Below are 26,294 nucleotides of genomic sequence, written 5' to 3'. Positions count from 1 at the left end.
TTTGGTGGTAGCGGGGGTGTATAATGTAGACCGGAAGAGTTAGGGCTGCATGGGATTCTGGGTAATGGTTGTGTTGTGTTTATGTTGTGTTACGGTGGGATGTTCTCCAGAAATGTGTTTTTCATTCTTTTTTGGTGTGGGTTCACAGTGTGGCGCATATTTGTAACGTAACAATGTTAAAGTTGTTTGATACGGCTACCGTCAGTGTAAGCTGTGTGGCTGATGAGTAAGTATGCTTTGCTGGCTCCTGTGTGTGCAAGTGATAACAACATGCAACATGTGGCTGGACTGGCACGCTGTATGTAAATGCTATAGAGGACAATTACTGCAGTGCAATTAGGGCACGCCCTTTATTTAGTAATTAGAGTGTAAATAGGATTATTTTTTCCCTGGGAGTAATTTATGAGAGACACTGACATCCATAAATCTCCTGGGAAATGTATGTAGCTGAGCCGCATCAGAGTGGTCAAGGAGCCGCATGCGGCTCCGGAGCCGCGGGTTGCCGACCCCTCATAACATCTTTCCCCCTATAAAGAAATAATGTTAACTCAATGAAGTGTATTTCTTTTTTTAGCTTTAACTTTTCATTTTTTAGCATTGTAACCACATTTGCAAACAACTTTTTTCTTCATAGAATTTTCTTTCAATAAAGAAATAAAGTGCAAAAATGTCAAAGCATCATAACAAACAGTTATGTCAAATAGCAGCAGAATTGCACTTTTTAGAGAGCTATATTATTTCCAGTTTTGTGCCCAAGGGACTGATTTTATTTAACACTAGTATTATTTATACACCTATAGTGATCACAGAGACAGGTTGTTTTTGTGTTACCTTATATATTTGTTTTTCTGAAAAATCCCACTTAATATACTTTGGGTAACAACAGTCAATATTTATTTATTTTATTTTATTAGGGGGGCAACAGTCAATATTTATTTATTTTTTAGATTAAATAGTTTTCTTATATAATAAAAGTGAGCTTTTGTTAAACCAAATATTGTGTGTTTTTTTCCATATACAACAACCTATCTGGACTCGATAAGAGAATCAATAAGGAATCGGTTCGATAAGAGGATTTGATCATAGACTCGAACTCGATAATTTCTTATCAAACATCATCCCTACCGTTAATCATTGCAAATATTAAAATAACACTGCCATTTGTTTGCGCTACTTATGTGCTGGTTTGTGCTAAACAAAATGTTTTGTTTGTGCCGTTACGATTTCTAAGTTATTCTAAAAATAAATGTTATGACTAGTGACATCATCCAGGCCCCCACCTTGTCAAAATCTCCCCAAATATGTTACATTCGTTTGGCCATGTTTGTGCTGCAAAATTGTTTTTGTGTAACTATAGTTTTTAACCAGCTTTCACACCTTGTCAAAAATCTCCCCAAACTTGTCACAAACGTTTGTGCCGCCAATTTTTTGGTGTAACTATTTTAGTTTTTATGTTATTAACATTTTATAGTTTTTATGTTATTAACGTTTTGATTCATTACCAGCCCCCCGCACCCACCTTGTCACAATCTCCCCAAACGTGTCCCATTTGTTTGTGCTGCAAAATGTTTATGTCTAACTATTACACTACCGTTCAAAAGTTTGGGGTCACATTGAAATGTCCTTATTTTTGAAGGAAAAGCACTGTACTTTTCAATGAAGATAACTTTAAACTAGTCTTAACTTTAAAGAAATACAGTCTATACATTGCTAATGTGGTAAATGACTATTCTAGCTGCAAATGTCTGGTTTTTGGTGCAATATCTACATAGGTGTATAGAGGCCCATTTCCAGCAACTATCACTCCAGTGTTCTAATGGTACAATGTGTTTGCTCATTGGCTCAGAAGGCTAATTGATGATTAGAAAACCCTTGTGCAATCATGTTCACACATCTGAAAACAGTTTAGCTCGTTACAGAAGCTACAAAACTGACCTTCCTTTGAGCAGATTGAGTTTCTGGAGCATCACATTTGTGGGGTCAATTAAACGCTCAAAATGGCCAGAAAAAGAGAACTTTCATCTGAAACTCGACAGTCTATTCTTGTTCTTAGAAATATAGGCTTTTCCACAAAATTGTTTGGGTTACCCCAAACTTTTGAACGGTAGTGTATATCTTTTTTTTCTTTCAATTCATATTTAATAGCATAAACATAACATAAAAACTACAATAGTTAAACAAAACAAGTTTGCAGCACAAACGTAGCACAAATGATTGGGACAAGTTTGGGTAGATTTGAACAATGTGGGGGGGTTTATGAATATTAACATGTTCGTAATATAAAAACTATAACACTTTAATAACATAAAAACTATAAAATGTTAATGACATAAAAACTCATTAACTAGACAAAACAATTCTGCAGCAAAAATGTAGCACAATCAAATGGAACAAGATTAGGGAGATTTTGACAAGGTGGTTGTGGTTATGAATATTAAAATGTTGGTAACATAAAAATTCTAATAGTTAGACAAACCGTAACGGCACAAACAAAAATGTTTCCATCACAAACGTAACACAAACAAATGGCAGTTATTTTTAATATGTGCAATGATAGGGGGGGGCGCAACTTCACACAGTTATAACGTATTTTCCGCACTTAAAATTCTTTTTTTTCCTCAAAACTCAACAGTGCGCCTTATAACCCGTTGCCTAATGTGCGGAATAAATCTGGTTTTGCTCACCGACCTTGAAGCTATTTTATTTGATACATAGTGTAATGATAAGTGTGACCAGTAGATGGCAGTCAGACATAAGAGACACGTGGTAAGAGGTTTGATGGCAATATGGCTCAAGTAAACAACACCAACATTTTATATGTTCCATTGAAAATATAGAACATTACAGACGGCGCTCAAAAATCTTTAAAAATGTTTTAGTATGGCTTTGGTAAGCTATGAAGCCGGACTGCTTGATGGATTGTCGGCACATTAAACATACGAGTATTATTATGGTGTGTGTATAAGGTAAGACATATTATCTGGCGTTTTGTTTCGCATTATTATGCAAAAGCAACTTTTTTTTACCTTTTGGTACCTGCTGATCTGTGTTTGGGATCTTCATAAATCCTGAAAAATTGCCCGCATCCGCATGTGTAGTACGTACCGACGATGTAGTCGAGAGGCTTCTTCTTTTTCTCTATCTTCTTGTTATGGGACATTCATCCTGCGCTGTTGCCATTTGTAATATAAATTAGAGTGAAGTTCTTACTTATATCTGTCAGTAAACTCGCCATGAAAGCGCTAAAACATACCGGTGTAGTGATTTTACATTATTCACCCAAGGAACTTTAGTTATTAGAGTTTCGGTCGGACGGTTTTTCACGGGACACATTTCCGGCCTTGTTGTTGTTTCCGGATGAGGAGATGCCGCTTTGTTATTGATCTAAGTAAAGTCTGAATGTCATTAAAACAGTTAGCTCCATCTTTTGACACTTCTTCCACTCCCGTCCTTGCACGCCACACCGCTACAACAAAGATGACGGGGAGAAGACGCTGCCGAAGGTGAGTCACGTAAATAAGACCGCCCACAAAACGGCGCATCCGGAAGCGACTTGAAGATGATCTGCAAAACATAATCTATGCAACATTTTGAGCAAAGAACCACCATTACATGTTATGTAGACCACAAGGAAGTGTTTTACATTTAGAAATATATATAATATATGAAAAAAGATCGAAAATAAAACATTCATCGGCAGTGCGCCTTATAATCCGGTGCGCCCTATGGTCCGGAAAATACAGTATATGACATCTATTACAGTACATTGGACAGTTTATATGTAAACTGTGGATAAAGTGCATAATAGCGCTTCTTGGAGACATACTCTGTCGGCGTGTGTGTTTGTGTGTGTTTGCTTGGACCGTAAAACTCTCCAGATTTGGAAGTCAGCCTCTTTCCCTTCCTAAAACAGCACACATCACATGTTCCTGCCAGCCGCTATAAAAATCCAGCAACAAGTACCTGCTGGACCGCTTCTTTGGACCTGCAAGGTCACTTCCAGCTGCAGCTAACAGCGTTGCAGCCACAGGCACTTTTACTTTCTGCCTGAAAAGTGTTTAAAAAGAGTTTAGCCAATAACCCGGGTGTGAATGATTCGCGATAAATTGGTTCCGCTTCGTCTCCCTGCAAACAAATTGCTCACAAATGCTAGGAAACAAGTGCACCTGGTGTGCGGAGGAGATAAACGTGCCTCCTGTGAAAGAAAAGGTCTCAAGGTGAGATTGAAATGGACGTCAACACAAACGACCACAAATGACTTCAATCCTTTTTTTTTTTTTGGTTTGTTTGTTTTTGCAGGAACACAACAACCAAATACCGTTTTGCAATTTTTAAATACACTTTTAAAAAATTACATTGAGAGGCAATTTTAAAAAAAAAGCAAAATGAAAAAATAAAGTGACATTTCGAAATATTCTATGAGGAGTTCTTAACCTTTTTTTTTTTTTTTTACCTCAGGGCTCATTTTTTCCACTTCAGACGGGCCCGTGGCCCACTCAAATATTAACACTGAATTAGTATTTTTACTCATAATTGTAATCATATTCGATAACTATATCCAATCTACTTACAGTATAACAGGATAAACTTTGTCAAATGATATGAAATCATGTGTAAATCAAAGATTATTATCAAGGCTGAGGTCAGGCTGATTACAAAAACGATCAAATGTACTGCAAAAGAGGGGACTCATACAAACTGAGGAAACATAAATGTACATACTATTACGCAATGCTAAAATATATCAATTCTAACTAAATTAAATGATCCACAGCAATCACTCGGTCACACAATATTCCAATACTATCGAGGGGAAATTACACTTTAACGTCTCTCGGTGGCTTTGACAGTAAGATTGCTCCTTTGCATCTCAACAGTTGTTTTACTCACTACGAAACTGGAAATTGTGATGTATCATGTTGTATGCTTGCATGTTCGAAATAAACTCAAACTCAAACTCAAACCATAGGGCAAAACCATCCTTGCCCAGGAACATCCTCCTGGTGTTGGGGTTTTGGCACCAGATCTGACTAGATCTGACCAATATAAATCTAAGACTAGATCTGACCAATCTAAGTCGATGAGCATGAACTGATACAGCCTATTTGGATGAGAGGCGTAACGTCTCCTGAGACAAAACAAACAGTCCAGTTGTGATCGATTGAATGCCCTAAGAAAAAAAATTTTTAGGAATTTTGCCTATCGTTCACAATCATTAAGAGAGACAAGAAGACAACATATTTACTTTTTTACTTCCTAACATATACAAATCGGCTCCTCCACAGTGGTTAGTAGGGCTGTGAATCTTTGGGTGTCCCACGATTCGATTCAATGTCGATTCTTGGGGTCACGATTCGATTCAAAATCGATTTTTTTTTTTCAATTCAACACGATTCTCGATTCAAAAACGATTTTTTCCCAATTCAAAAGGATTCTCTATTCATTCAATACATAGGATTTCAGCAGGATCTACCCCAGTCTGCTGACATGCAAGCAAAGTAGTAGATTTGTGTAAAAAGCTTTTATAATTGTAAAGGACAATGTTTTATCAACTGATTACAATAATGTAAATTTGTTTTAACTATTAAATGAACCAAAAATATGACTTATTTTTTCTTTGTGAAAATATTGGACACAGTGTGTTGTCAAGCTTATGAGATGCGATGCAAGTGTAAGCCACTGTGACACTATTGTTCTTTTTTTTAATTTTTATAAATGTCTAATGATAATGTCAATGAGGGATTTTTAATCACTGCTATGTTGAAATTGTAACTAATATTGATACTGTTGTTGGTAATATTAATTTTTGTTTCACTACTTTTGGTTTCTTCTGTGTCGTGTTTGTGTCTCCTCTCAATTGCTCTGTTTATTGCAGTTCTGAGTGTTGCTGGGTCGGGTTTGGTTTTGGAATTGGATTGCGTTGTTATGGTATTGCTGTGTATTGTTTTGTTGGATTGATTAATTAAAAAAATAAAAATAAAAAATAAAAATAAAAATTTAAATAATTAAATTAAAAAAATCGATTTTTAAAAAAAAAAAAGAGAATTGATTTTTTTCCCACACCCCTAGTGGTTAGCAATGCAGCTAGTGGGAGCAACCAATGTAACCTCTAAATCACTTTAAAAATGCAAAGTGAAAGTGACTCACTCGATGCACAGTTGTTCGTCCGGTCCAGCTGGCCAGGGATGTTTCCTGTTGATTTTGGGTAAGCACGCCATTTATGTTGAAATAGCTTGGCTCCAAGTTCCATATTCATAGCATCAAAATCGCTTTCATCCCCCTCTCCCGGCTTCCGTCTGCTCCAACGTCTCACTCTTCCTTCGTGCTCACTTCTATAAGCAGCAGCATATTCAGCTTCAAAAAGTACAAGGTTGTAAATTCTCATTTGTCCAGAAATAGTTGTCTTCGTTGTCTACTACCATGTCTGCCATGAATCCTGAAGTAGGAACACACATGTTGCCAGAAGTCAGACGTGTGTTGCCATGGAAACAGAAATCAATGCACTAAAGAAATCAGTAAATATTGAACATATTACAAATTGTTATGAGTCTGTTACTACAATATATATAGACTTGCGGTGTGTATATAAAATGTTGATGGAGGGTTTTGAAGTTGTTTTAGAGGGCGTTGAAGGCTACAACGTGGACTCTCTTTAGCCACATCTTTCAGGCGTTTTATCATTCTTAAAATCTTGAAGAAAAAAAAAAGATGTGTCTTCTTATTCCTCATAATGATTGTGAACGATAGGCAAATTCCAAAAAAGTGCAGTTCCCCTTTAACAGCTATGAAGCCAATGACTATCCGTTTAATGAACAGCCCCTCTTGGGTCTTGGATCTGTCAGAGAATTGTTAGTTGCGGTCACTTAGGGAAAGGCAATGCATGTTTCTGTAAAAAAAACTCACATGTTTATGTTGAGGTTCCAGGTTCCAACAAGCTCTTAAGTTAGAGTAACACATTCTTCCTTATTTAGAGCTCCTAAAATGCACTGAACCCAAACATCTACATGTGTTTTGATGGAAAAATCTTAAACTTTTGGCTAAACTACTTTCTGGTTCTGCTCTCGGAAAACTATGATGACAAGGGAATACCTTTAGTACATCCCAATGCAACAAAACTGCTGATGTCAGTCCAGATTATGCAAAAACTGCATGCAGAGCTGAACTATCATGTCCATCCATCCATCCATCCATTTTCTACCGCATGTCTTGTTATTTAAAGGGGAACTGCAGTTTATTGGGGGAATTTTGCCTATCCTTCACAATCATTATGAGAGACAAGAACATACGTCTATTTTCTTTTTTTTAGGATTCTAAAGATGATTAAAAAAAACGCTTGCAAAATGTAGCCTTGCACCATTGTAGCCTTCAAAGCCCTTTAAAACAGCTTCAAAACCCTCCATCAACGTTTTATATACACACTGCAAGTTTATATATAATGCAATAACAGTGACGTTATATATATATATATATATATATATATATATATATATATATATATATATATATATATATATATATATATATATATATATATATATATATATATATATATATATATATATATATATATACATACACTACTGTTCAAAAGTTTGGGGTCACATTGAAATGTCCTTATTTTTGAAGGAAAAGCACTGTACATTTCAATGAAGATAACTTTAAACTAGTCTTAACTTTAAAGAAATACACGCTATACATTGCTAATGTGGTAAATGACTATTCTAGCTGAAAATGTCTGGTTTTTGGTGCAATATCTACATAGGTGTATAGACGCCCATTTCCAGCAACTATCACTCCAGTGTTCTAATGGTACAATGTGTTTGCTCATTGGCTCAGAAGGCTAATTGATGATTAGAAAACCCTTGTGCAATCATGTTCACACATCTGAAAACAGTTTAGCTCGTTACAGAAGCTACAAAACTGACCTTCCTTTCAGCAGATTGAGTTTCTGGAGCATCATATTTGTGGGGTCTATTAAACGCTCAAAATGGCCAGAAAAAGAGAACTTTCATCTGAAACTCGACAGTCCATTCTTGTTCTTAGAAATGAAGGCTATTCCACAAAATTGTTTGGGTGATCCCAAACTTTTGAACGGTAGTGTATGTATATATATATACATATATAAATATAAGAAATACTTTAATTTCAGTGAATTCTAGCTACAAATATACTCCTCCCTCTTAACCCCGCCCCCGACCCCCCAATCTCCCGAATTCGGAGGTCTCAAGGTTGGCAAGTATGGTGACTTGACGCTGCTAATGCGGAACTTAATTGGAACCAAGCTATGCCGACATAAATGGAATGCTTACCCAAAATCAACTGGAAAAAACTTTCCCGGCCAGCTGGACCAAACGGACAACTCTCCTTCGAGTGAGTCACTATAATATTGATCATGATACATGCAACACGTCATGCTTGTTAATACAACTACATACGCTGTCGAGCTAGCTGTGTACAAACAAAACATAAAATGTGGGCTAATACTTTACAGATACTGTAATATAATTGTTCATGTTTTTCAGTCAGTACACATTGGTGTCCTATCGCATTGTGTTGTGCATTACAAACTCAAAAGTCATTCAGCTGTTGACGCTGTAGCTAGCTTACGTCGCAAGGCGATGTGTTACTACGCTAGAAAAACAGTACTTCAGTGTTCGCTCTTACAATAACTATGTTGCTACAGCTTTGTTATTATACAGGTTACAGAACGTAAAAAAAAAGTATTGTTGGCGGTTTTCGGATGCATTTTAAGGTGATTTGAATGCAGAATGGATTGATCCCAACGAGAACGAGCTGATTATTACAAATTAGAATGCAAAAAAAAACAATCTTTTGACGTCTTGTCGTTCATAAGGATTGCGACCTAAAACAACGTTACAGTACAATTTTAGCTTCCCTTGTTATCCAAACCAAAATTGATGCTCCTCACACGGGTTCACAGAACCTTCCCCAGTTTTCATCAACATGATGAGTCTCATTCTCTTCACCAGGACTTAGTCGTGTTTCCAAAACTGAGCATTAGACATGTGAAGCACAGTGCTGTTAAACACGAGCGCCTCCAGCTCTCTATATTCAAGGAGGACCACAAAACCGGAGGGAATCTCCTCCGTCTGCTTGAATAACTTTTTTAAATAAACTCAGATGATTTCATTTCACTGGCAGTAAAAATAATGTAAGCAAACCTGTAAGATCTAACTAATGACATCCATTGCAAGGCATGACTGTATGAAGGCGTATGAATAAATAATGGACCAATGGGGATGTTCTTGCAAAAAAAAAAAAATAGTAGAGATAGGACGTTCGCAAATGAATCAAATCAAGTCCACTTTTGAACGGCTCTTTTAAGTGAACGATTAGAACCGATTCCCAGTTGTGAGCTGTTTGTCAGGGAGCCGTTTTTTTATTATAAACATAAACATAACTTAGAACTGGCCCCCAGGCCACAGCCGCCTGCTGCTGTTTTGCACGCAGCAATACTCCATCAGTGTTGGCGCTAGGAATTTTCAAAATGGGGTCCCATCAAGTCATAAAAATGGGGTCCCACAGCAAATTTTTGGGGTCCCAATTTTTTGTAACCGTTTTGAAAACAAATGATAAATGTATGCATTATCCTGTTATATCTCACATTCTATATTGTGTTTTGGAAAAAGGTTGTCATAAACAATACTTAATTCTTTTTTTTTTTTTTAATACAAAATAAAACACATTTTCATGCATATGTAAATTCATTCAGTTATAAAAAAAAATTCACTTTCTTCTTTCCTTCATGGATCCAAACTTTACCGCTGCCGGTATTTTTTTCTATATTTTTATTGTAATATTTTCAGAATGTGTTTGTTCTATTTTTGGCCAAAGTAAGACAAAGAAAACAATCTGAAGTTGTCCTTATTTTTTAAATTTAATGACATGATTTTAATAGTCCGTTCCGCTTTTGCACAAATCTTCCTCCATGCGGCCCCTGAGCTAAAAATGAGTTTGACACCCCTGGTCTAAAGGGAGGTACCGTATTTTTCGGAGTATAAGTCGCTCCGGAGTATAAGTTGCACCGGCCGAAAATGCATAATAAAGAAGGAAAAAAACATATACAAGTCGCACTGGAGTATAAGTCTAATTTTTGGGGGAAATTTATTTGATAAAACCCAACACCAAGAATAGACATTTGAAAGGCAATTTAAAATAGATAAAGAATAGTGAACAACAGGCTGAATAAGTGTACATTATATGAGGCATAAATAACCAACTGATAACGTGCCTGGTATGTTAACGTAACATATTATGGTAAGCGTCATTCAAATAACTATAACATATAGAACATGCTATACGTTTACCAAACAATCTGTCACTCCTAATCGCTAAATCCCATGAAATCTTATACGTCTAGTCTCTTACGTGAATGAGCTAAATAATATTATTTGATAATTTACGGTAATGTGTTAATAATTTCACACGTAAGTCGCTCCTGAATATAAGTCGCACCCCCGGCCAAACTATGAAAAAAACTGCAACTTATAGTCCGAAAAATACGGTAGTTCAAGCATACACGCACCAGGTATGGTAGTACAATTTTGTACTCACATTTTCATTATGTTATAATTTTTATTCTACTTTTATTTGCACTTTTTATATCCATCAATGCATTTGATTCTAACTCATTGTGTATTTTGTTCTATATTGTTAAAATAGTACACATTTTTTAACGAGTGCGGTCACTGCCAAAGCATAGAAATATGCAACTGTCTTATGGAATGTTTACAATGAAATTAATTATCGCCAATATTTCAGAATAATTTCCACCAATAGAGTAATGTTTGTGTAAATTAAATTATTCTGATCTACATTTTATTGTATAACTGATACTGGTGATTTTTTCTTTGATAAAAAAAACTGTAAAAAAAACGTCTATAATAAAAAAAAACTATATAGAGCCAGTCTTTTGAACGGCTCCTCACAATCTGGCTCCCTTCAGAGAGCCATGAATGCCATCTCTACAAACTAGTATTGACTTGTTCCGGTATTTGGTGCACTTTGATATCAACACTTGTCAAAATATTTGTTAAGTATTTCAGAAAAGAGCATCACTCAACAGAATTGTTTTCAATGAAAATGTTGTAGTGAAAAGCTAAAAAGAAGTGCAGCAGCTAACACACAGAGAGACACAAATGTTTGTTCAGGTTTACCAACCAATGGTGAGGAAAAAATCAAACAGAGAGTAAACCTTCATTTCAAATGCAAATGGCCTTTTTTTTTTTTTTTTTTTTTTTTTTGCACGTGTGCTGAAAAACAACACAGCTGCAACCCAGCTGAGCACACAACACAAGCAGAAGAAGAAGAAGATCTTTGGAGCTCCCAACTAACTACCACTAAAACAATGGCTATTGTGAGCATGAGGATGCTGAAGTCATCAGACAAGTATCACAGTCACCTGCTTGTTTTCCAGCTCCATCTTTTCCGCCCTGACTAACTCTTTCCAGGCTCCATCCGAGCTGGCCGACACCAGGTTGCCAGTCGCTCCCAGAACAACAAACACGTGGCATCTTTTTTCAATGTGATGTTCCACTAAAATTGCTTTGCCGTTTCCTACCAGGAATGCTGTTCACTGTATTTTGGGTCCCGTCCCACGTCCTGGCAAACACAGGACGCACTGTTTGACCCTCACAGCATGGCACTTTGCAGGGTTGCATGCTGAGAGAGTGCTACCGCTTTACGTTAATGGCTACTTTAACAGTGTTGACGCCAAAAACAGAAAAGTTGGCACGTTCTGTAAATCGTAAATAAAAACATAATACAATGAGTTGCAAATCATTGTCAACTTATATTCAATCGAATAGACTGCAAAGACAAGATATTTAATGTTCGAACTGAGAAACTGCTTCACTTACTTAGAATTTAATGGCAGCAACACATTGCAAAAAAGTTGGCACAGGGACACCCCTTCTTATTTCAGCAAGACAATGCCAAGCCACATTCTGCACATGTTACAACAGTGTGGCTTCATAGTAAAAGAGTGCAGGTACTAGACTGGCCTGCCTGTAGTCCAGACCTGTCTCCCATTGAAAATGTGTGGCGCAATATGAAGCCTAAAATACCACAACGGAGACCCCGGACTGTTGAACAACTTAAGCTGTACATCAAGCAAAAATGGGTAAGAATTCCACCTGAAAAGCTTCAAAAATTGGTCTCCTCAGTTCCCAAACGTTTACTGAGTGTTGTTAAAAGGAAAGGCCATGTAACACAGTGGTAAACATGCCCCTGTGCCAACTTTTTTGCAATGTGTTGCTGCCATTAAATTCTAAGTTAATGATTATTTGCAAAAAAAAACAAGTTTCTCAATTCCAATATTAAGTATCTTGTCTTTGCAGTCTATTCAATTGAATATAAGTCAAAAAGGATTTGCAAATCATTGTATTCTGTTTTTATTTACGAATTAGACAACGTGCCAACTTCACTGGTTTTGGGTTTTGTATCAATAAAAATCTGAAATGCGGTGTTTGCCTAATTTGCCAAGTACCAAGTAAAATGGTCTGCGAGCTAATGCTAACTGTGTTGCTACATTAGCTCTAAGGCTAGGAATTGTGTTAGCAAAAATTTAAAAAGCAGGAAGTAGCCTGATTTTACCTCAAATGTAGTAGTTACCAACCCAAACTACATCTTTAAATGCAAAATGTGTTGACATCATTAAATAGTTTAGCAGTGGTTGCTATTCCTCTCCCTTCCTGTGGTTAGTGTTGTTTCTTCTCTATGCTTCATTGTCTATTTTAAAGCAGTTTGACCTTTTTGTGCACACACATAAAATGTACACGTTAGACAGGGAGAGTTCAAAAGAAAAAGTGACGTGTGACATGATGGCCGCCACTTCCCGCATTTGTCTTCGCACTTTGAAGCGAGCTGTCCGTCATTAAGAGCGGCGCACTCTTAAGAGGTCCTTGTTTGGGCGCGGGTAAATTTAGCCATTCCTGTTTTTACCCCCACCTCCCTCTTGTTTTGATTTGTAGTCTTCGCTGGAGATGGTCTCGCAGATAACAAGTTTCCTTCTCAAAACACAATAAAACTTGCGTCAGGACGCGGGGGGACTTGTCGAAACTCATAAATAAACCCATGACAACTCATTTGCAGCTAACTCTTCAAAAATAAGTCATGGATTCTTATTCATATTGATACTGTTGTTGATATTATTCCTTTTTGTTTGACTGCTTTTGGATTGTTTTGTGTCATGTTTGTGTGTCCTCTCAATTGCTCTGTTTATTGCTATTCTGAATGTTGCTGGGTTGGGTTTGGTTTTGGAATTCAAATTGCATTATTATGGTATATTATTGTGTATTATTTTGTTGGATTGATTACTTTAAAAAATAATAATAATACAATTAAATAATAAGTTATATTCTTTATATACTTCAATGACAGGGAGGGTCAGTGGGGCCCCTCGCCATGTACTTCTTAAAATAACTGAATTGTTTTTACCTAGGCTGACCATATTCTGAAATCCCAAAAAGAGGACACATATATGCGGGCCAAGGCCGGGACTAGGTGAAAATTTGCCAATGATACTCGAACTTGCTTCATAAATAAGATATTTATTTAAATAAAGCATATTTTCTCCTCTGTTGACAGCAGTGTTGGCGCTAGGTATTTTCAAAATGGGGTCCCACAGTAAATTTTTGGGGTCCCACTTTTTTGTAAGCGTTTTGAAAAAAAATGATAAACGTATGCATTATCCTGTTATATCTCACATTATATATATTAGTGGAATATTTGATGTGAAGTAATCGGAACCTTGGATAGGTCAATCATTCATAACAACATTGATTTTGATTCAATATTATATTTTGAGCAATGACAGTTTGAAAGAAAAAAAAACAGCTTTGTTTTATTAGTCAACATTGCAACTTTTTCTAAATTACATTTCACCTTTAAGCTTTTTCATTTCACTTTTGTTATGTTTTTGTTTATTTTAATAGTATTTTTAGAATGTGCCGTGGGCCTTTAAAACATTAGTTGTGGGCCGCAAATGGCCTCCGGGGCACACTTTTGACACCCCTGCTATAGATAATAAAAAATTAAATCTGATAAATCTATAGATAAAAAGCAGTGCCTGGCGACGCATGCGCGTTTATCATAACTCTCTCACTCTCTCTGTCTCTGCCCCTCCCTCATGCATGCTGCTGCGTGTGCAAACCTTCACGATTTGTTTTGTTTTTAACCCCTTCTTAACCCTGAACGTACATTGAAAATACACGCAACCCTAACTCAAAATGCCGGACATTTGAGGCATTTAAGAAACTCCGCCCGGACAGCCCCGCAAAAGAGGACATGTACGGTAAAAAGAGGACGTATGGTCAGTCTATCTTACCTTATGTTGGCTTCATTTTAAAGGGTTTTACTGCGTTTCTGTTTCTGAGCTAACACGCTAAAGGCTAACATGCACTGCAATTTCTGTTATGTGGTGGCTTCCACGCGAATCTTTATTTTTTTTTCATTCTTAAAGTCAGCGAACGCCCGACTGCGGACCAGATGACGAACATTAGAGTGCAGCAGAAGCCAGCTTGTATTTGGACAAGATCCTCCTTGGAAAGAAATACAACACAGTGACTACTTCTTTCAAACGCCTGATGAGCTCTGACTGAAAAGTTTACATTCTTTGATTATCCAAAGACTTCTGTTCATTTTAACCAGTCCAGTGTGCACCCGAATGTCAATTATGTGCACAGATTTGTTTAGGAAAGTCACCAAATTGTCCTCGTGATTGCTTTCAGGCGCCCACAACTCAACTAAAAGCAATATTTTCCAAGTAAACACATGACTTTTTCCAAATATTGTTACATATGTTGGTTTTTAGTATAGCTTTAGTTGAGTTAAAGTTAGCTAGGATAAGTTAGAAAGCTCATTTTAGGTTGAAGGTAATAATGTTGAGCTAGCGCGCTGGTGTTTTTTAACGTTTTTTTGAATGTATTTTTGTCATAAAGAAATACAATCATGTGTGCTTACGGACTGTATCCCTGCAGACTGTATTGATCTATATTGATATATAATGTATATATTGTGTTTTTTATGTTAATTAAATTTTTTTTTTAAAAAATATATATTTATTTATATTTATTTATTTATTTTTTTTAAAATGTATTTCTTGTGCGGCCCGGTACCAATCGGTCCACGGACCGGTACCGTGCCGCGGCCCGGTGGTTGGGGACCACTGATGTATCATGTTTAGAGATGTCGATAATTGCAGATAATTGCTTTAAAATGTAATATCGGAATCGTTTTTTTTATTATCGGTATCGTTTTGTTTTTTTAAATCAACATAAAAAACACAAGATACACTTACAACTAGTGCAGCAACCCAAAAAACTTCCCTCCCCCATTTACACTCATTCACACAAAAGGGTTGTTTCTTTCTGTTATTAATATTCTGGTTCCTACATTATATATCAATATATATCAATACAGTCTGCAAGGGATACAGTCCGTAAGCACACATGATTGTGCATGCTGCTGGTCCACTAATAGTACTAACCTTTAACAGTTAATTTTACTAATTTTCATTAATTACTAGTTTCTATGTAACTGTTTTTATATTGTTTTACTTTATTTTTTATTCAAGAAAATGTTTTTAATTTATTTATCTTATTTTATTAATTTTTTTAAAAAGGACCTTATCTTCACCATACCTGGTTGTCCAAATTAGGCATGATAATGTGTTAATTCCACGACTGTATATATCGGTATTGGTTGATATCGGTATCGGTAATTAAGAGTTGGACAATATCGGAATATCGTCAAAAAAAGCCATTATCGGACATCCCTAATCATATTGTATGTTGGAAATAAACACAAACTCAACTCAACTGAATGATACCTGCATGGCTCGTGGAGCCATACGTGTTAGCGTTGTAGCTAGCAAACATATCTTCTTTAGTAAGCGCTACGTTAGCCGTATGGCTAGCAAAATGGTTAGCCTGCTATAATTGAAACGAGCGGTTGCCAGACGCTAATGTTATCTCATCGTCGATGTGTTCAAATACTGACATTTCTATTTATACTGACTTGGCTAAAGAAAAAGTTGAGTTATCCAGCATGTGACCCATGACCTCAGTCTGCAACGTTCAATGCCAGCTTCCTTCCTGTCTCAAAATTAGGGAGTGTTTCCTTTATGTTTTATCGCTGAATAGTTCCAAGACTATGTTTAATTCTAAATGACACGGCGAACAATTACGCTCTGTCGGGACCACTCACCCTCGTTAAGGAGAGTCCTAATTAGTGGCAGAGAGGTGCGGGGGACAATGCTGCCTTTGTGACATGCCAGGTTCCAGTGCCAGACAGGGGAGGACACTTGAACGCATCACAAAGCACGCCAGCCGCTTCTTCCTGATATCACTCCCAGGAATTCGGGGACTTCCACCTTCATTGCGGCTAATTGCGACGTGTCATGTTCAGGGACTCGGGACATTAAAGCGTCTTGTTGTGGGCGCTGATCTTATCCAATGCAAACATGGACTTTCTCAGGGTGATTAGAGGTAATAATTGGCAGTGCACCAGATAAGGGTTATAAACAATCCTTTTTGAGAAATGTGTCTACACTGGAGCATGTAGCCTCACAGTTTTCATTTGATTCAACTGTTTTATTTCATTTTAAAATGTGACACTGGCTAATAAGAAAAACTGTGATAGTAACAAAAAATATTTAAAAAATATCATTTATTAAAACTGGGGACTGCGGCCACACTTTGGGTACCCCGACAACATAGGGGACCTTAATTTTTCCACTGAGGGCCACAGACAAATCGAAGGAGACCATTTTGTTAGCTTTCACCTTCAAAACGCCCAGGCAGGGGGTCCCCACATCTGCGGTCCCCTCCAAGGTTTCTCATTGTCCCATTGGGTTGAGTTTTTCCTTGCCCTGATGTGGGGTCTGAGCCGAGGATGTCGTTGTGGCTTGCGCAGCCCTTTAAGACACTCGTGATTTAGGGCTATATAAGTAAACATTGATTGATTGATTGATGAAAACCCATCCATCCATCCATCTTCTTCCGCTTATCCGAGGTCGGGTCGCGGGGGGAGCAGCCTAAGCAGGGAAGCCCAGACTTCCCTCTCCCCAGCCACTTCGTCCAGCTCAGTACAATATATACATTTTTGACAACTACCATATTTTTCTGACTATAAGTCGCAGTTTTTTTCATAGTTTGGCCGGGGGTGCGGACTTATACTCAGGAGCGACTTATGTGTGAAATTATTAACACATTACCGTAAAATATCAAATAATATTATTTAGCTCATTCACGTAAGAGATTAGACCAGTGGTTCTTAACCTGGGTTCGATCGAACCCTAGGGGTTCGGTGAGTCGGGCTCAGGGGTTCGGCGGAGGTCAAGACACACCCGACTCATTGTGTGAATAAAAACTTTTCCCTATTGGCGTATTACGGATACGGCAACAGCAGAAGTCACACTGATTTGCAGGTGTGTAATTTGTTGTGAGTTTATGCACTGTGTTGGTTTTGTTGTTTGAACAAGGTGATGTTCATGCACGGTTCATTTTGTGCACCAGTAATAAAACATGGTAACACTTTAGTATGGGGAACATATTCACCATTAATTAGTTGCTTATTAACATGCAAATTAGTAACTTATCGGCTCTTAACTAGTCATTATTAAGTACTTATTGCCTTATTCGGCATGGCCTTATTATAACCCTTACCCTCTAACCCTGGCCCTAACCCTAACCAAATAACTCTAAATTAAGTCTTTGTTACTTAGAATATGTTCCCCTAGTGTCCAAAAAACTCTAAATTAAGTCTTTGTTACTTAGAATATGTTCCCCATACTAAAGTGTTACCAAAAACATATAACTTTGTCTTGAATTTGAAAAAAACCAACATTTTATTTTTCACTAAAGAAGGGTTCGGTGAATGCGCATATGAAACTGGTGGGGTTCTGTACCTCCAACAAGGTTAAGAACCACTGGACTAGACGTATAAGATTTCATGGGATTTAGCGATTAGGAGTGACAGATTGTTTGGTAAACGTATAGCATGTTCTATATGTTATAGTTATTTGAATGACTCTTACCATAATATGTTACGTTAACATACCAGGCACGTTCTCAGTTGGTTATTTATGCGTCATATAACGTACACTTATTCAGCCTGTTGTTCACTATTCTTTATTTATTTTAAATTGCCTTTCAAATGTCTATTCTTGGTGTTGGGTTTTATCAAATAAATTTCCCCCAAAAATGCGACTTATACTCCAGTGCGACTTATATGTTTTTTTCCTTCTTTATTATGCATTTTCGGCCGGTGCGACTTATATTCCAGAGCGATTTATAGTCCGAAAAATACGGTAACTAGCATTCACATTTCATGTGAATGCTGAAGAGCCAAAACTGAACTAAATTGCTAACAGTTAGCATACTGGCCAGATCGCTTCAAGTCACAAAATATTTGAGCAAATTGAGCAAAAAAGCTAGCATGCTAACAGTACTATGTTAACATGCTAACAATAACATGCTTACAATTAGCATTGGTGAAATACCAAAATATATGCCAGTGAGCTGTATACCAGCTTAATTCATACTTGCCAACCTTGAGACCTCCAATATCGGGAGGTGGGGGGTAGGAGTTGGGAGCGGGGGGCGTGGTTGGGGGTGTGGTTATTTACAGCTAGAATTCACCAACTCGAGTATTTCATATATATTTCATATATATATATATATATATATATATGTATGAAATACTTGACTTTCAGTGAATTCTAGCTATATATATATATATATATATATATATATATATATATATATATATATATATATATATATATATATATATATATATATATATATATATATATATATATATATATATATATATATATATATATATATATATATATATATTTATTTATTTATTTACATTAAAAAAAAAAAAATACTTGAATTTCAGTTTTCCTGTGGCTGTCCATTAGATGGCAGTATTGTCCTGTTTAACTTCTCCGTTCTTAATGAGTATATCATTTCGGCCACTGTGTTCAATGGAGAAGTCTGTTCTACAAAATTTACAGGCAACATACACCTTCCCCTTCAAACTGTCCTGGATGAACTGAAATTCTTGTTTCCATTCGTTTTGGAACTTGCAAGCGTATTTCTTCATCTTGCCCTCACGCAGTCTCAGGTCCGCATTGAGCTGGAGGGGGCGTGGCCTCCAGCTCCGGCTGAATACCGGGAGTTTGTCGGGAGAAAATCTCTGCCGGGAGGTTGTCGGGAGAGGCGCTGAATACCGGGATTCTCCCGCTAAAAACGGGAGGGTTGGCAAGTATGGCTTAATTATCTAAAAAAAAATCTAACAAGCTAATTTTAGCATGCTAAAATGCTAACTGCAAAGTGCGCCAAGTACCAAAATATGAAGTGTGTACCTGCTAGCCTGCAGACGTTAGCATGCATCAAGTACTAAAATATGACTGAGTTGTACACCTACAATATAAAAAAAAGCTAGCATATTAACATTAGCATGCTAACAGGTATAATTTGTTAGGTAATTCAATATTTGACACTGAGGTATATACCTGCAAAATTTGCAAAAAAAAAGCTAGCATACTAACATTAGAATGCTAACGATTGTGCCGCGGGCCGTTAAAAAAATAGTTGCGGGCCACACTTTGACCACCCCTTCACTACAGTACAACAAAAATGTGCTGGATATTTGTCAAGTATTTTCAAATAAACAGGAGCGACAGCAGCTATAGAAATACTATCAGCAGGAAGTCAAAAAGGCAACACGCAGGAAATGGCCCAGTAGAAACTCATTCAAATGCCTTGACTTGATAGACATTGATACGGAAAAATTAATTGGTGTGATAAATAAAGGACTATAAATACATTTTATGGACCTACACTGAGGGAATGATGTCTGACTCAGCAAGATAGACGCATAGGTTGTGAGTTCAAACCCCGGCCGAGTCATACCAAAGACTATAAAAATGGGACCCATTACCTCCCTGCTTGGCACTCAGCATCAAGGGTTGGAATTGGGGGTTATATCACCAAAAATGATTCCCGGGCGTGGCCACCGCTGCTGCTGCTCACTGCTCCCCTCACCTCCCAGGGGGTGATCAAGGGTGATGGGTCAAATTCAAGGCATAATTTCGCCACACCCCGCGTGTGTGTGTGACAATCATTGGTACTTTAACTTTAACTTTAATACTCAGTCTTCAGCTCTTAAAGTGAAACTACACTTGTTAGTGTGTTGACATGCTTGGTTTTTTTCTTTCATAATATTTTAGCGACAAAATCACCCTTTTAATAGAATAGAAAGTACTTTATTGATCCCTGGGGGAAATTCAGCACCACGATTTGCTCACAATAAACATTTAGGTATTTTTACATGTGAATAATATAAATACAGTCTATTATAAAGCATTATTCACATGTGAATAACATAAATAATGTCTATTATACAGCATTATTCACATGTGAATAACATAAATAAAGTCTATTATAAAGCATTATTCACATGTGAATAACATAAATAATGTCTATTATACAGCATTATTCACATGTGAATAACATAAATACAGTCTATTATAAAGCATTATTCACATGTGAATAACATAAATACAGTCTATTATACAGAATTATTTACATGTGAATAACATAAATACAGTCTATTATACAGCAGTATTCACATGTGAATAATATAAATACAGTCTATTATAAAGCATTATTCACATGTGAATAACATAAATACAGTCTATTATACAGCATTATTCACATGTGAATAACACAAATACAGTCTATTATAAAGCATTATTCACATGTGAATAACATAAATAATGTCTATTATACAGCATTATTCACATGTGAATAACATAAATACAGTCTATTATAAAGCATTATTCACATGTGAATAACATAAATACAGTCTATTATACAGCATTATTCACATGTGAATTACATGAATACAGTCTATTATACAGCAGTATTCACATGTGAATAATATAAATACAGTCTATTATAAAGCATTATTCACATGTGAAAAACATAAATACAGTCTATTATACAGCATTATTCACATGTGAATAACATAAATACAGTCTATTATACAGCATAATTCACATGTGAATAATATAAATACAGTCTATTATATATTTAAGTACAGTCAAAGGGGTTGAAAATACTCAAAAACTCACTAAATATTGCAAAAATTAACATCAAAGGGCACTGGAGAGTTAGTAAAAAAAAAGGGGTGTCAGACTCTTTGTTACTGAGGGCCACATCGTAATTATGGCTGCCTTCAGGGGGCCGCATGTAACGTATATAATATATATGAATTCAAATGTATAATAGCTTTGTTACACAGTTTGTATTGGCAACTTATTTTGATTATTATTGATTAATATTATTGATTGATGAATAACTTACTCTGAAACCGTAAGTCAAGTATTTTAAATTTGATAACCAGATAAATGGTTAGAACATCCTGTGGCGTGATCAGATACATGTAGAACATATGCAGTTGCATGCGGTACATTTTTCTGTCAAAACCGAAAGAAAACAATACATTTATACAGAAGTGTTTTGTTATTTGCATAAATGAGGCTGGCCACTTTAAATAATGTGCCGGGCTACATTTATTGATGTGGCAATTCATTTAAATGATATGGCAGTCCACTTGAATAATGTGGCGGGCCACTTAAAGTTATGTGGCGGACCACTTAAATGATGTGGTGGACCACTTAAATGTTGTGGCGGGCCACATTAAATGATATAGCAGGCCACATACATTTATTGATGTAGCAATTAATTTAAATGATATGGCGGTCCACTTGAATAATGTGGCGGGCCACTTAAAATTATGTGGCAGGCCACTTAAATGATGAGGCGGGCCACTTAAATGATGTGGCAGGTCACCTAAATTTTGTGGCGGGCCATTTTAGATTATATAGCGGGCCACTTGAATGACGTGGTGGGCCACATTAAATTATATAGCGGGCCACTTGAATGATATTGCGGGCCACTTAAATGACTTGGTGGGCTACTTAAATGATGTGGTGGGGCACTTAAATGACATGGTGGGCCACATAAATGATATTGCGGGCCAGATAAATTACGTGGCAGGCCACTTAAATGTTGTGGTGGGCCACTTAAAATTATATAGCGGGCCAGTTGAATGATATTGCGGGCCACTTGAATGATATTGCGGGCCACTTGAATGTTGTGGCGGGCTACTTTAAATGATATGGCAGGCCACTTAAATGATATGGCAGGCCACTTAAATGATGTGGCAGGTCACTTAAATGTTGTGGCGGGCTATTTTAAATTATATAGCGGGCCACTTGAATGATATTGCAGGTCACTTAAATGACGTGGTGGGCCAAATAATAAATATAATAAATAAATAATGTGGCTGGCTACATTTAATGATGTGGCTATTCATTTAAATTATATGACGGTCCACTTGAATAATGTGGCAGGCCACTTAAATTCCTGTGGCAGGCCACTTAAATTCCTGTGGCAGGCCACTTAAATGATATGGCAGGCCACATAAATGACGTGGCGGGCTATTTTAAATTATATAGCGGGCCACTTGAATGATATTGCGGGTCACTTAAATGACATGGTAGGCCAAATAATAAATATAATAAATAAATAATGTGGCTGGCTACATTTAATGATGTGGCTATTCATTTAAATTATATGACGGTCCACTTGAATAATGTGGCAGGCCACTTAAATTCCTGTGGCAGGCCACTTAAATAATGATAATCCGGGCCACTTAAATTAAATTGTGGGCCACTTAAATGTTGTGGCCGGCCACCTGAAATGATACAGCAGGCCACATAAATGACGTGGCATGTCACAGAAAAGCTGTGGCAGGCCACATTAAATTATATAGCGGGCCACTTAAATGACGTGGTGGGCCACTTAAATGACGTGGTGGGCCACTTAGATGATGTGGCAGGTCACTTAAATGTTGTGGTGGGCCACTTTAAAAGATATAGCAGGCCACTTAAATGATGTGGCAGGTCACTTAAATGTTGTGGCGGCCATTTTAAATTACATAGCGGGCCGATTGTATGATATTGCGGGTCACTTAAGTTACATAGTGGGCCAAATAATAAATAAATAAATAATGCGGCTGGCTACATTTATTGAAGTGGCTATTCATTTAAATTATATGGCGGTCCACTTGAATAATGTGGCAGGCCAATTAAAATGCTGTGGCAGGCCACTTAAATGATAATGCGGGCCACATAAATTAAATTGTGGGTCACTTAAATGTTGTGGCGGGCCACTTAAATGATGTGGCATGTCACAGAAAAGCTGTGGCGGGCCACTTAAATGACGTGGTGGGCCACTCAAATGGCGTGGTGGGCCACTTAAATGACGTGGTGGGCCACTCAAATGACGTGGTGGGCCACTCAAATGACGTGGTGGGCCACTTAAATGACCGGGTGGACCACTTAAATGATGTGGCAGGTCACTTAAATGTTGTGGCGGGCCACTTTAAAGATATAGCAGGCCACGTAAATGATGTGGCAGGTCACTTAAATGTAGTGGCGGGCCACTTTAAATTATATAGCGGGCCACTTAAATGATATTGCGGGCCACTTAAATGATGTGGCGGGCCACACAAATGACGTGTTGGGCCACTTAAATGATGTGGTGGGCCACTTAAATGACCGGGTGGACCACTTAAATGAGGTGGCAGGTCACTTAAATGTTGTGGCGGGCCACTTTAAAGATATAGCAGGCCACGTCAATGACGTGGCAGGTCACTTAAATGTTGTGGCGGGCCACTTTAAATTATATAGCGGGCCACTTAAATGATATTGCGGGCCACTTAAATGATGTGGCGGGCCACACAAATGACGTGTTGGGCCACTTAAATGATGTGGTGGGCCACTTAAATGACCGGGTGGACCACTTCAATGAGGTGGCAGGTCACTTAAATGTTGTGGCGGGCCACTTTAAAGATATAGCAGGCCACGTAAATGACGTGGCAGGTCACTTAAATGTTGTGGCGGGCCACTTAAATGACGTGGTGGGCCACTTAAATGATATTGCGGGCCACTTAAATGATGTGGCGGGCCACACAAATGACGTGTTGGGCCACTTAAATGATGTGGTGGGCCACTTAAATGACCGGGTGGACCACTTAAATGAGGTGGCAGGTCACTTAAATGTTGTGGCGGGCCAGTTTAAAGATATAGCAGGCCACGTAAATGATGTGGCAGGTCACTTAAATGTTGTGGCGGGCCACTTTAAATTATATAGCGGGCCACTTAAATGATGTGGCGGGCCACATAAACGATATTGCAGGCCACTTTAAATCAAATCTGGCACGCGAGCCTCGAGTCTGACACCTGTGACGTAAAGGACCTACAGAAGTTAGACAAAGAGAAAAGTTTTCGTCATTATTCTGGAGCAGCTGTGAATTCAGAAGTGTTTTCTTTATGTTTCTCAAGCTCTGCTTTCTCCCTCTCAAGCCCCTGCCTTGGGGAATGTACCCAGTGGTCGCCATACTTGAGGCCGCTACGATAGTTTCACTTATAGTATCTTGTAGAAATGTAAAAAAAACAAAAGTAGTGGAGATGACAACAACGTGACCTACTTTGCATCTCAACTAGTATCCTGCATGCAAGCCTGCTGAGTCATTCATTCTCTGCTGGTGATGCAGCACAAGCATCAGAACCAGAGGAAGAGGTGACACCTACCGTCCAGCTGGTACCCGGAGGAGCAGCTCAGCACGTTGAGAAATAATCCAACAAACCAGGGAGAAATCCTGCAGGAGAAAGAAAAAAAAGTCAGGGAAAGTTGTCTCCAAGAAAAATAAAAAGTGATTATTTACCGTGAGATCATCTTGCCAAGCTTTGAATGATGGCGATTAGATCCTGCTCATGTGCGAGAGATGGAGTCCACTCTGACTCCTGCGGGTTTGCGCCAAGCTTAAAAATGTTACTTCTCCTCCTCCTCTTTCCCTCCCTCTCTCCTCCCCTCACTCCCGGTCCAAACAAAGGCAGCTTCAGTGCATCAGCTTCCCTAAAAAAAAAAAAGAAGGGTGGGCTGAAACCTGACTCCAGCGGACCACCGGCTTCTAAGCCTGTCCCCCCACCCCCCCCCCCCACCCCCCTACGCACACACAAATTAACACACTGCAGTCAAGTCCTTCCTCCGCTTACTTTCACTCTGATTTAAAACGTGGGAGTCGTGTGGCCTTGACCTTAAAAGGAACTGACGCGTCATCGCCGCCATCAATTTTTGCTTGATTATAAAAAGTCAATGCGACATTTATTAACGCAGAAATTTGTGTTTGACAATTGCTCCCAAAGGAACGGGAAGTCCAAATAAGGACATTTTACAACCAATGTTAGGAGAGTCCAAAATGCACAACCAATCACAGTGCAAACTTTATATAAGTCATGTGGACCCCAACTTAAATAAGTTGAAAAACGTATTCCGGTGTTACCATTTAGTGGTCAATTGTACGGAATATGTACTTCACTGTGCAACCTACTAATAAAAGTTTCAATCAATTCTATCGCTAGAGAGCAGGCCTGGGCAATTATTTTGACTCGGGGGGCCAAATTTAGAGGAAAAAATGTGTCTGGGGGCCGGTATATCTATCTATCTATGTATACATACGGTCGTGGTCAAAGGTTTACATACACTTGTAAAGAAAATAATGTCATGGCTGTCTTGAGTTTCCAATAATTTCTACAACTCTTAATTTTTTGTGATACAGCTCATTTTTTGTTTCATCTGACCACAGAACTTTCCTCCAGAAGGTCTTATCTTTGTCCATGTGATTTCAGATGAAACAAAAATTGAGCTGTTTGGCCACAATACCCAGCAATATGTTTGGAGGAGAAAAGGTGAGGCCTTTGATCCCAGGAACACCGTCTCTACCGTCAAGCATGGTGGTGGTAGTATTATGATCTGAGCCTGTTTTGCTGCCAATGGAACTGGTGCTTTACAGAGAGTAAATGGGACAATGAAAAAGGAGGATTACCTCCAAATTCTTCAGGACAACCCAAAATCATCAGCCCGGAGGTTGGCTCTTGGGCGCAGTTGGGTGTTCCAACAGGACAATGACCCCAAACAGACGTAAAAGTGGTAAAGGAATGGCTAAATCAGGCTACAATTAAGGTTTTAGAATGACCTTCCCAAAGTCCTGACTTAAACATGTGGACAATGCTGAAGAAACAAGTCCATGTCAGAAAACCAACACATTTAGCTGAACTGTGTCATGTCTTTGTGATCATGTTTTGTTTAGTTATGTCCTGTTGGTTTTTGGACTCTTTTTTTCTG

At 37.8% G+C, this 26,294-nt stretch overlaps 1 protein-coding gene across 1 annotated transcript in view; it reads right to left on the bottom strand.

The window, feature by feature from the left end:
• The window catches only part of LOC133630551 (collagen alpha-1(XV) chain-like), a 57,523-nt gene extending 32,426 nt beyond the window's left edge, over positions 1–25,097 (bottom strand). The window contains exons 1-2 of the mRNA XM_062022166.1: positions 24,835–25,097; positions 24,701–24,768 (exon numbers count right to left, since the gene is read on the bottom strand). Coding sequence (XP_061878150.1) covers positions 24,701–24,768; positions 24,835–24,845 — 79 coding nt within the window. The 5' untranslated portion in view covers positions 24,846–25,097. The remainder of the gene's footprint in view (positions 1–24,700; positions 24,769–24,834) is intronic.
• Between the last annotated feature and the right edge of the window lie 1,197 nt (positions 25,098–26,294).

The sequence above is a fragment of the Entelurus aequoreus genome, linkage group LG15 (assembly GCF_033978785.1).
Source record: "Entelurus aequoreus isolate RoL-2023_Sb linkage group LG15, RoL_Eaeq_v1.1, whole genome shotgun sequence".
NCBI classification, from domain to species: domain Eukaryota; kingdom Metazoa; phylum Chordata; class Actinopteri; order Syngnathiformes; family Syngnathidae; genus Entelurus; species Entelurus aequoreus.
This window is presented reverse-complemented; position numbering and strand designations above follow the sequence as displayed.